This window comes from Sciurus carolinensis, chromosome 17 (genome assembly GCF_902686445.1).
Source record: "Sciurus carolinensis chromosome 17, mSciCar1.2, whole genome shotgun sequence".
NCBI classification, from domain to species: Eukaryota; Metazoa; Chordata; class Mammalia; order Rodentia; family Sciuridae; genus Sciurus; species Sciurus carolinensis.
This window is the reverse complement of record NC_062229.1, coordinates 40458125-40470364: the sequence shown is the minus strand read 5'-3', so window position 1 is coordinate 40470364 and position 12240 is coordinate 40458125. Positions and strand designations below refer to the sequence as shown.

At 35.0% G+C, this 12240-nt stretch overlaps 1 protein-coding gene across 10 annotated transcripts in view; it reads right to left on the bottom strand.

The window, feature by feature from the left end:
* Nucleotides 1–12240, bottom strand: part of Slc4a7 (solute carrier family 4 member 7) — a 100274-nt gene that overhangs the window by 65306 nt on the left and 22728 nt on the right. For 7 of the 10 annotated variants that reach the window (XM_047532386.1, XM_047532389.1, XM_047532388.1 and 4 more), the window contains exon 2: nt 2525–2606. In XM_047532386.1, coding sequence (XP_047388342.1) covers nt 2525–2606 — 82 coding nt within the window. Of the gene's footprint in view, nt 1–2524; nt 2607–10258; nt 10381–12240 lie in introns of those variants that run through there. The other 3 variants (XM_047532387.1, XM_047532390.1, XM_047532395.1) reach the window with 1 other exon arrangement.

Below are 12240 nucleotides of genomic sequence, written 5' to 3'. Positions count from 1 at the left end.
AAGTTATAAAAGGTAATATCTGATTTTGCCCACTAAAAGAAATGGAATCACAGAACTAAAGACCTAACAGCACTATTGTCAACTTTTGAGAGAAAAGGTCATGACTTCTTTGAATAGTTTAAAATAGGTTCCTATCTAAGTTGCTGAGACCCTGTCTCAAAATAACAATAAGAAGGGCTAGGAACACAGCTCAGTGGTGGAGCACCCTTGGATTCCATATCCAGTAGTAAAATAAACACATAAAGTGAATGAGCATCTTTTAAAAGTGGACTATATTTATGGAAATAACACTGAACTAAAATTGTTTAAGTATCTCCTAGTACCCAGCACTTAGCCTAGTACACAGTAATAAGCAACTGATAAATCTCTATAGAAATTAAATCTCAATTATTAAAAATAAATTTTACCAGAAAATCCTGAATTTAAAAACTAATTATACAGGATTTCTTTGGGGGAATGACAGAAATTTCCTAGAACTAAAGTGATGAGAGTTGCTCAACCCAGCGAGTATAAACCACAAAGAGTATACATTAAAGGGATAAATTCCACTTTATGAGAATTATACCTCAGCAAAGAAATGGACAAACTCAGTGACCTCACCATTTTATTTCAGTGAAAATATTTCCTTCTGAACGCCAAGAAAAGTGGAAATTAAAGAGTCAAATTCCTATCCCTGTGCACTGGGAATTATAAAGTTGTTACTTCAATTAGTACTAATGGGTTTTGGCACACAATGCACCAAGATAAAAATAAATTCTATGAGTTTGCAGTTTCAGAAAGGCCAGATAAAGTAGATAAGAATACTCCAGAATCCAAAGATTAGAAGACTGGGCCTTATTGCTTTGTCTGCTTTCATTTTGTTTTTAGTCTCCTCTGTTACAGATTGTGTCCTTGTTTATGGAAGCCCTATTAAACCCAGGCTTTTAAAGTTATTTGAAAATAAATAAATAAATCTCAGGATGTAAATGAGGACTGTTATATGTCTCTTTCCACCTCCTTCTTAAAAGCAACAAATTAACAGTCTGAATACAACCAGCTCAGATTTTAACATGCAGTTCCTAAAGAATCCCCAAAATATGTTTCAAAACATTTGCTATGAATAGCACCTTAATCAAGCATTCAAAATTGACATCATCATTAGTAAGTCATGTTGATGCCCACAACATGACTTGCCCACAGACACGATGCACGGAGATGGGCACATTGCTCCCACGGTACATTATCCATGCCAGTCTATTCATGTGATAACATCAGACAAATCCAAACTGAGGATCACTGCACAAAATATTTAACCCCTCCTTTTCCAAAGTCTCATGATCATGAAAGACAAGGAAAGAAGGAAAATATTATGAGACTAAGGAGACATAACAACGAAATGTATGGTTGAATCCTGAACTGGATCAACTGGATCTTGGAACAGAAAAAAAAAAAAAAAAAAAAAGGAGGGGGTGGGGGGGACTGGTGAATTCTATATACAATCTATGGTTTGGTTAATAGTAAACTAGCAGTTAACCAATAACTATTAACCTAGTTCATTTCTATACTTTCACAAATGTATGGCTATGCAAAATCAACTTTCCTAACACTGGGAGAACCCAGGTGAAGTACTTTCAGAAGGTGCCCTGTACTATCTTGGCAGCTACTCTGCATAGCTAAAATTATTTCAAAAGAGAAAGAGAAAAAAGAAATCATTTTCCAGGATTTCTTCCTGCCTACAGAAGGTAGACGGGCCAATAACTCCTCTGCTCCACAATTCTGCGCAGGGATTACTGAAGCATTTTAAGAGGCTGATGTAACAGACCTATAAAATAAGTATGTAGATGACAACTAATGATAACTGTAGCTTATTAGTCTGGTGCTCTGGCATGCTCATAATGCAAATTACCCAGTCTGCCAGAAACAAGAAAAATAGAATTAACCAATTTTATAAACTGTGGCCTTTCAGTTTTCCAAGTTATAGTTAACAATCAGTGAGGTCTGAGAGGCTCTCTGAAATCCATCTTATGCCATGATAGATTCTATCTAGTAAGTAAATAATCAGGGAATGTTCCACTTCTAGACACAGGTGGTGGTTACATGGGTGTTTGCTATATTGTTAGTCTCCACACCACACTAGAAAAGCGTCCAGCCCTCTTCTAAATGCTCTACTCCACAATAGTAAAGAGAAATGTCTCCAGAAATAGTAGGTAAAATTTAAAGAATAATCAATCAGCAATTTAAGCTACTAAGCATATTATTATTTTTTTTTGGGGGGGGGGGTGCTGGGGATCAAACCCAGGGCCTTGTGCTTGCAAGGCAAGCACTCTACCGACTGAGCTATCTCATATTATTTTATTTTTAATTTCAGGCCCTCAAATGAGAACATGCTTTCCCCCCCACCCCCCAAAAAAATTTTGGACCTTTATTTTATCTATTTATTTATATGTGGTGCTGAGAATCAAACCCAGTGCCTCACACATGCCAAGTAAGCCCTCTACCACTAAGCCAGAACCCCAACCCAGCATATTATTTTAAACAAACTTACTTTCTAGTTCTTCTTTTTCAAACTTGGTATTCACAGTTGAGCTGGTTTTGCCAAGATCCACAACAGCTTCTTCATCAGGACCCTAAAAACAAACAAATTATTCTTATTTACTTGTGAAATCAATATATACTGAGAACATACCATATGCATTATTCAAAGCGGCAAAAAAAAATTAAAACAGACCATTTCTCTCAAAGAAATGAACTTTCAGGGCTAACTATAATCTTTCTAAAGTATTTTTAAAGGTTCTTTTTTTTTTTAAAGTGCACAGAGCATTCAAAACCTCAGTAAAAACAGAAATGGCAAAGATTTTTAAATGATTTTCTGTGGAAGTTACTAAATAACTGGTAATATACTCACTTTATCCTCAACAGAAAGACCTTCCAGGGAGAGATCAATGAAAGTCTATTGTGAGGGGAACACTGAAGTGTTAATATGGAAGACTTTCTTGATTTTTGCTCTTATGCATTCTAACTAACAGCAATATTAGACTGGATTACAGTTAAGATTTCATCTCACCCCAATTAGAATGGCGATTATCAAGAATACAAGCAACAATAGGTGTTGGCGAGGATGTGGTGAAAAAGGAACACTCATACATTGCTGGTGGGGTTGCAAATTAGTGCAGCCACTCTGGAAAGCAGTATGGAGATTTCTCAGAAAGCTTGGAATGGAAATACCATTTGACCCAGCTATCCCACTCCTTGGCCTATACCCAAAGGACTTAAAATCAGCATACTACAGAGATACAGCCACATCAATGTTCATTGCTGCTCAATTCACCATAGCCAGATTGTGGAACCAACCTAGATGCCCTTCAGTTGATGAATGGATAAAGAAACTGTGGCATATTTATACAATGAAATATTACTCCGCAATGAAGAATGATAAAATTATGGCATTTGTAGGCAAATGGTCGAAATTGGAGAATATCATGCTAAGTGAGATAAGCCAATCTCAAAAAACTAAAGGACGAATGATCTCGCTGATAAGCGGATGAGGACATATAATGGGGGGTGGGAGGGGCTAGCATTAGGTTTAGGGTTAGGTTTAGAGTTAGGCTAAGGAGAGCGGCAAGAATGAAGGAAAGAAGGACTGTGTAGAGGGAAAAGAGGGGTGGGAGGGGTGGGGGGAGGGGAAAAATAAAATAAACATCATTACCCTATGTAAATGTAAAAAAATAAAAAATAAAAAAAAAAGACACAAAATTTTCAAAAATAAGTAAACCCAATATATGCAGTACCATTTTCGCTGTAAGGTAGCTAAGTCAATAAAAAGTTGGAATTTTTTTTTTCCCCAAAAAAGAAAAGGTATTCAAGCCAAGCATGGTGGCACACGCCTGTAATCCCAGTGATTCAGGTGGCTGGAGCAGGAGGATCTCAAGTTCAAAACCAGTCTCAGCAGTTAAGCAAGGCCCTAAGGAAATCTCTGATACCAAAATGAAAGAGAAAGAGAGAAAGAAAGAGAGAGAGAAAGAGAGAGAGAGAGAGAGAGAGAGAGAGGAAGGAAAGAAGGAAAGGAGGGAGAGAGGGAGGGAGGGAGGGAGGGAGGGAAGGGGAGAAAGAGAGAAAGCTATGCCAAAATTTTAAACTCGAGGGAAAGTCTACCTATCAGTTGTGAAAATTCACCTTTATCAATCTTTTTATGTTGTTCCATTCTTCAGTACAACAAAAAGAACATATTTTTGTAATATCTGCTATAAAATAGTTTGGTTTTTTGTTTTGTTTTGGGTTTTTTTGGTATGGTCCTGAGAATTTAATACAGAAGTGCTTGTTTTACCACTGAGTTACATCCCTAGCCCTTTTTATTTTATAGGGCCTTGCTAGCTTGCTGATGTTGCCTCAAACTTGCAATCCTCCCACCTCAGCCTCCAGAGTCACTGGGATTACAGGTGTGTGCCACTACACCCAACTACACAGACCATTTTTGAAAGAATAGAATTTCAGTTTTAACTTCCTTGTCAACTTCTAACAGTTTTGAAAGGAACATTATAATCATCATAACTACATATTATGAACTTAGTAAACATGATTGTGTGCCACAGACAGAAAAGATGAACAAAGCCCCTTCTCTCGAAAAGTTCAGTTCTAGGTTCAAGCAGGACCAGCTGCAGCTGGCTCTGAACCCGTGTTCAGCATGGTCTGTTGGAGGAGTCCTGTAAGGGAACAGTGATAAACCTGCAGCTTGAGGCCTTCTTTAAGCATATACAAAGTAATCTTATATACAATTTTCCTTCACTATCTAATTTTTATTTATTTATTTTTATTATTATTATTATTTACCAGGAATTGAACTCAGGAGCAAGCATTTAACCACTGAGCCATATATCCCCAGCCCTTTTTTATTTTGAGACAGGGTCCCCTCAAGTTGCTTAGGGCCTAAGTTGCTGAGGCTTGGGATCCTCCTGCCTCAGCACCCCCAAGTTATTGGGATTACAGGTATGTACCACCACACCTGGCTAACCATCCAAACCCTTAATGTCTGAATTCACACAATCTAAACTCAAACTGAATTGATTTGCTTAAATTTTTAAATAAATTCCCTGCTATCCAAACTGTATTTGCTACCCAAAACTCAGAACCAGGCACACACAGAATAGTATGTAATGTAGACCTTCTAATATCCAAACAAAATAGATTTGGCTATCAAGAGATATTTGTATATGATTCTGAAACACTGATGGTTGATTTATATAGGTAACTCAGAAGTACTATGACTTGTTAAGGCTCCACATTTAAAGGAAGGGAAACAGGCTAAGTAGATCACACCAATATCATGTAATGGAAGGAAGGAGACAACACATGTATGATTAATCCAATGGCCTCATAGTTCTTCACACTTCCTCAGTAATAAGGAAAGGTTAAGCGGGAAACCAAACCCAATGCCAAAAGCCCAAGAATGAGTAGCTACTAATTACCAACTACTAACCAAGTCAGAGTCTAAAACCATTAGCTTTCCTTGGACAACAGCAAGTCATCTAGTTCCTAAGCATGTATAGATACAAAAGACAAATTCTCTCCTAAGTAAGAGGCAGAAATTATATCCTGAGAGGAAGCATACTGTATGTTCCAAAAGGAATTAACAGTTCCCATTCCAAACTTTCATTTAGCCAGTATAACTGCCAAGATAGGAAGCAAAACAATACAATTAACTCTCACCTTCAAACAAGCAAATCATTTATTTCTCTGCAGCCATACTTACATACTGAGATTTACTAACAACCCTACTTAGTTAACACTGAAAATAGCTTAAGATAGGCAATCTTTTATTTTGTAATAAATTCACATTATATTACTATATTTATATTTAGTTAAAAATAACCTTTGACCCTTAAACATCTATCATAGAAAAGTATTTCCATATGTGCAAAAACTGGAATGTGAAAACAGGGTATCCATCAACATCTCCTCTCATGGTCTACCCAGCTTGCTCCCACTAGATGCTATTTGTAAAGTCTTGGGCAAGTCATTCAACCTCCCTGAACTCTTATTTTCATTGTGGCATATTCCTGATAATGGAAAACATGGAACAAAAATGTGTCAACAGAAAGGCAGTGCACTAAGGAACAGCCAGTACACATAGTGTACTAAGGAACACTATGACACTGTTTGAAAAACAGACCTAAAAAAAAGTGGAAGTAGATCTAAATGTACTAATACAAAAAGATCAAGGGTACAAATTCAATGAAAAAGTACATTATAGAGAAATAAAGTAAGATCACAAGTTAAAAGCTCACAGAACTAAACCAAAATTTTACTTCCATATGTTCCTGTTTCCATACATATTTATTTATATTAAGGAAAAGAAAAGGTCTAAAAGGATCCACATCGAATTGTTAACTACTTGTTTGTGGAAAAGGAATTGGGTTTGAAAGAATAAGCAAGTTAGAATGTTATTTTATTGTTATCGATAGTTTTCAATTAGAATATTTTCATGTATAATTTGCCTAACAAACTGAAATTGAAATTTTTAAAGCCTAAAAATCTTATAGCACTAACACTGAAAAAAGGGGGGGGGAGTGTCATGTATGCCTTTCCCCCCCTCGCTTAAAGCATTACCCAGTTTTTCAACTGTAAAAATGAATAGGAAAGGCAATATCTTCTATAAATGCCAACATCAAGCAGGCCACACACACTGGCCACCAGTTTTTTTTTAAAGAGGGGATTGAACCCCGGGGTACTTAACCACTGAGCCACATCCCCAGCCCCTTTTATATTTTATCCATATTTTATCCATATTTTTATATTTTATATTTATATATAAATATATTTTTATATTTTATTTAGAGACACAGCCTTGCTGAGTTGGTTAGGGCCTTGCTAAGTTGCTGAGGGTGGCTTTGAACTCACAATCCTTCTGCCTCAACCTCCCAAGCTGCTAGGATTACAGCAGCACCACTATGCCCAGCCACACTGGTCACCTTGATACAGGATAAGTAATCCAAAAGTCTACAGGGTATATATGGCTACATACTGAAATCCCTGAGTAGGGTCATGGGATATTTCAAGGAGCAATGCTTTTCTAAAAGAAGCATATGTGTCTTAAATCCTATAACTTTAAGATAATGCTTTATATCATATTTCTTTATAGAGTAAGTTAATACTCCATGTAGAATACAATTTTGTGGGTTTTTTTAAAGTTTACAAAAACTATATTTACATATTAAACATCTGTAAAGGAAAACCTGGAACTGCTAAAATTGTCCACTGGTAAAAAGACTAAAGAGCAAAGACAATTACAGTGTTTCACTTTTTATTACATCAAACACATTATCTTTTTATTAATTCAAATTTCAGTCCCCTGATATCATTTGAAAATTTGGATCTAGAAAAGCCCTTTCTTTCTCATTTTTGCCTCCAATAATATAAAAAACTAAAAATAACAGTAAAAGCAACCCTTGACATCAAAATGCTTCATTTTAACCCCAGCGGAGTCTCAAAGGTCATTACTTATAAAGTCTAACTAGAAAGAAAGAAAGCCATGGCACTAGGAATGTTCAAAAACACATAAGAATAAAGACATCCAAATTATACCAGGATGGACTCCTTCCAAAGGAAATCATTTAGACTTGGTTTCAAATTTGTATTTATACAATAAGGTGACAATGCTACCACTGTACTTTAATAAAAAGAACAACGTATTAAACATCTAAGATACCAGAAAAAGTTTTAAATCTCTGTATATGAAAAGTACTACTGCAACAGGGCTTGTAATAGGAAAACGCTGGAAATAATCTTAATGGAGGTATGGGTATGTAAACTAGGATGCATAACCTATAGAACACAAGGTACTCAATCATTTTATAAATGAAATTTTGAAACCAAGGCTAAATGATTTATTTGGGATTAGAGGAGTCAATCCTGCATACTCATATACTTTGGGTGTCTTTTTATTCTTCCAGGTATTTGAGATTTCCAAGTGCCATGGCTTTGATTGAAATGTGAATTTCAATTAGACAATCTGAATTTGAAGAAAGTTTCAAAGGGGGGGGGGCAAAAAGTAGTGATAGCCTCCAGCAACAAAGAGGATCCATGCTGTTACAGACTGTTAGAGAATAGAAGAGTCACAGACAACCGGAAACCTCCTCAGGGTTCTATCGGAAATTGTAAGTCACAAATACTTGTCAGATTACTTCCATAAGGAGATGTGCACACTCCAGGTTTTAATCAGTAGACACACACCAAGATACACACAGGAATCCCTTTTTAAGGGTTATCAGGTATGTGTAAATTTATTAGCAAAAACTATCGTTTTCTAAAAATGTTTACTTTATAACTCCCTCTTAACTTTTTTAATAATTAAAATGTTCAGATAAGCAAACATTCTGCCTAGGATCAGGGTGGGGAAATCACAAAGATTCAGAAAATGTTATTCAGCAAAAGAAGGTCCAGAAATGTTCTACTAAGATCCCCCATCTTCTATCAGTTTGGGTACCATTAGCTGGGTATCCTTAAGGTTCTACTACATCTTCCTAACTAAAACCCAACAGGAGAGGAAGTGAGGATATTTCTCAGCAATATGGTCTTGTGTTTGTCCATGCTTCCCCTTGATAACTCCTCTGTTCCTCAGGAATGTTGAACTGTGAAAGAAGTCTCACTTAAGGCCTAGGAACTAAAGAATTCAACCATTCATTCAATGAAAGCTCGCCGAGTGCATACTTTATTACTCCACATACTGCAGATACCTCAGTGAATGGAAAACTGTCATATAATCAAATGTGCATGCAGTTTAGCACTTCATTTACAACTAAAAAGTGACTCCCCATAAGAAATTCAGAGGTAATGTGTTATCTTTGCCATTTCTAAAGAATAAACAAGATCTCACCGGACTCAATAGATAATGAAATAGGCTTTATTTTTCCAGTTCGATTTTTTTTCTTTTAATCTAAAAAATGAAAGATATACACAAATTTATGTGACTTCATTAAGATCACACTTTCAGTAAAAGAACTAAAATTGAAAGCCAGGTCTCTAGAGGGCTAGTTACATGAGATATTTATCCACTATACTACAGAACAAGGTCATTATAATATATGCTGAGAACATACAGCATTTTTCTTTATTAACTTATAATTACTAATTTATATAACAACTTTCTTAACTATCTCCCAGGTTCAATAATAAGTTACAAGAAGTGAGGAACCTTGCCTGTCATGGTCAACAGTGCATTTCCTGACTCAAGCAATACTTGTCTGCTCTAAGTCCTTAAATAAACATATGTTAAACTATATGTTTCATAGGACAAGACTACAAAAAACTTATATTGTATCCACTCAGATTCCTTCTGGACACAATTAAAGCTCAAATATACATAGGTACTCCATATTTTAAAAATCAATAAATCAGCTGGTAGAGCACTTGCCTAACATGTGGGTTCAATTGTCAGCAATGCATATAAATAAAAAAGAATAAAAATAAAGGTCTATCAACAGCTAAAATAAAATTAAAAATCAGTTTATTTTTAAAAGTTCAGTATCAAAATATGATAAAGTCAAAATTCAGTTCACAAATGGGAATCCCAACAAAATCAAACAAATCTGATTTTGCTACAAATATCTACATAATACATTTTACTAATTCCGCTTATAATCATTTATCTTGCCTGAAAAAAAAAAAAAACTATATACTTTTGTTGGTTAAATTACAAAAAATAAGACAACATACCAAAGCCATAGAATTAAGGAAAAAAGAATGTTAATAGACTATTTAAAAATTTAGCATGAATCTAGTGTAATACCCTCTTTGACACCCTGAGGTTTATAAAATCCATTATTAAAATAGTCATCAGAGATTCCTATCAGAAATTAATTTTTCTATTATATAAGACATAGAGCTATAGCCCAAAACTAACATCTCCCAAAAATTATGATTATTATGATTCTTAACCATGTAATTTCACAGCTATCAAAAACTTCAGCTTCAAAACATACTTAATCACTAAGATGAAGTGATTTCTTTCCTAATATCTTAGTCAAGCAATTTTTAAAGCCTCATTCAAGTAATTTTAACTATGGCAAAAACTAATATTACAGAAGAATAAAGATGCTACCGACATTTCTAACTTTACACAGGATTTACTCTTCAGCAGATGACTTCCACGGCCAAGGGCACAGAGGATGATACTATTCTAAGCCAGTGCTAATCAAGTCTGACATTTCTCCAAGCTTCACTATTAAACTTTGAAAGATTCAAGTTTGCTTGTAAATAAAATATAAGACCTTAGCTAGATACATACACGTAACTTCTCTTTCAGATGAAACCTCTCCATAGTGACACAGGAAACGCCTTGCTTTTGATACTATAATGCAGTAAGTCCCCTAAAGTCCAGGGACAGTGAGTACCTGTCTGATTTAGGTCACTGTGCTTTGCAGAGATGAATTCTTCTAAGTTACTTTTATGGTACAGCCAATCACTGTCTCCCAAGTTACCTAATCTTCCAAGCTAATAACTACAACTTACGTGGGTCACAGCATAACAGACTTGGAAAATAATAGACCATTTAGAAATACTAAAAGAAGAAAGAAGCAACCATTTTTCAAGGGAGATCTCTATAAAATATCAGTCAACAGGCATACTCTAAGGATATAAGTACAAGGAAGGATGAGAATGTGTGTGTGTGTGTGTGTGTGTGTGTGTGTGTGTGTGTGTATACATTTTCAACAATACGGTGGGCTTAATCTACCCTTTCACTTAATTTGAGAAAAGTCCCAAAAATGTTTTTTATCTGAACCACGATTTGCCTTTTTCAGTAGTTCTAAATTTATACCAACTAATGTTACTACTACTAACAGGATTAATAAATTATATTATAGTTTACAGTGCCATTTCAACCAAAAACTAAATATTCATATGGACAACAGTTGGTAAGGAAAGAGGAAATGAGTAGCACCCCATAACTCGGGTCTCAAGATACTTCTGTATTCAAAAATTACTGAAGACCTCAAAGGACTTCTGTAGATAAGAGTTAGTTCCATATTTACCATACAGGAATAACCCTGAGAAAATTTTAAAATATTTAGAATCATTTTTTAAGACAATGAAAACATTGCATGGTAATATATAACATTTTAACAAAAATTAACTAGTTTCAAAAATAAATTTAGTGAGAATGACTGTTTTATATTTTTGCAAATCCCTTTAAATATAGTGCACACCTGTACCTCCAGCAATTTGGGAGGCTGAGACAGGAAGATCACAAGTTCAAAGTCAGCTTCATCAACTTAGCAAGGCCCTAAGCAACTTAGGAAGACCCTGCCCAAAAATAAAAAAGGGCTGGGGATGTGGCTCAGTGGCTAAAGCACTCCTGGGTTCACACCCGTACCCAAAAAAAAAAAAAAAAAAAAACTGATTTAATAGAAAACAACTAGATTCTCATCTCTACTTCTGCAGTCAATCTTATGTAATTCATTATATGGCTAAAGAATACTTGAAAATCCAGGTTGGTGCCAACACAATTGGAAAAAGAAGGCATGTTTCACTATTCTTTTCAGAATTGTACATATTCCTTTTTGATTCTGCAAATTTAACAAGTATTAATTTCTTAAGTTAGCTGCAATGTGGAATCTGAAACTATTTTAAATGAACATACTATATACTGTTATACCAAAATCCACTGGTCTATATACTTTAAATGAACCTCACACTTTTGGATATGTGTTCTCTGGGTATTAGAGCTTTCCCAAAATGTCACAATTTATTATACAAAAATTAAAAATCAAATTTGTTAATATCATCAACAATATTATATCAGTTAAGTCCATGCACTGAGAAGTTATGAATGTCAGGTTGGCATACACACAAAAAAAAATCTAATTTTTGCCTGAAACCTTGAATTTTCATTGATAACAAATATCATCAATTGTCTTTCTTGAGGTAACATGCTCACATCATTTACTTTTGAGAAACATCTGACAAATGCCCAAGTCTGAATAACTATATTCAGTTAGTTGTTCAAGTAAAAATGATGTTTCATGGGGGGGAAAAAAGAGCAAGTTAAATTCATAATTCAAGCAGACAACCACTGTACGTGGGTATGCAAGCAGCAGTGTTTTTAGGGAGGTTTCCTATTTTGCCATTCACAAACTTAAAAGCAATGTGTACTCAAAAGCTGAGATTTAATAAAATAAATAGTTTTTACTGTCTCACCAAACACATTCTTGAATGAAAATATCATTTTGTTCTTTAAACTGAGGGTACCTTCTGGTGCTATTTAGTGCC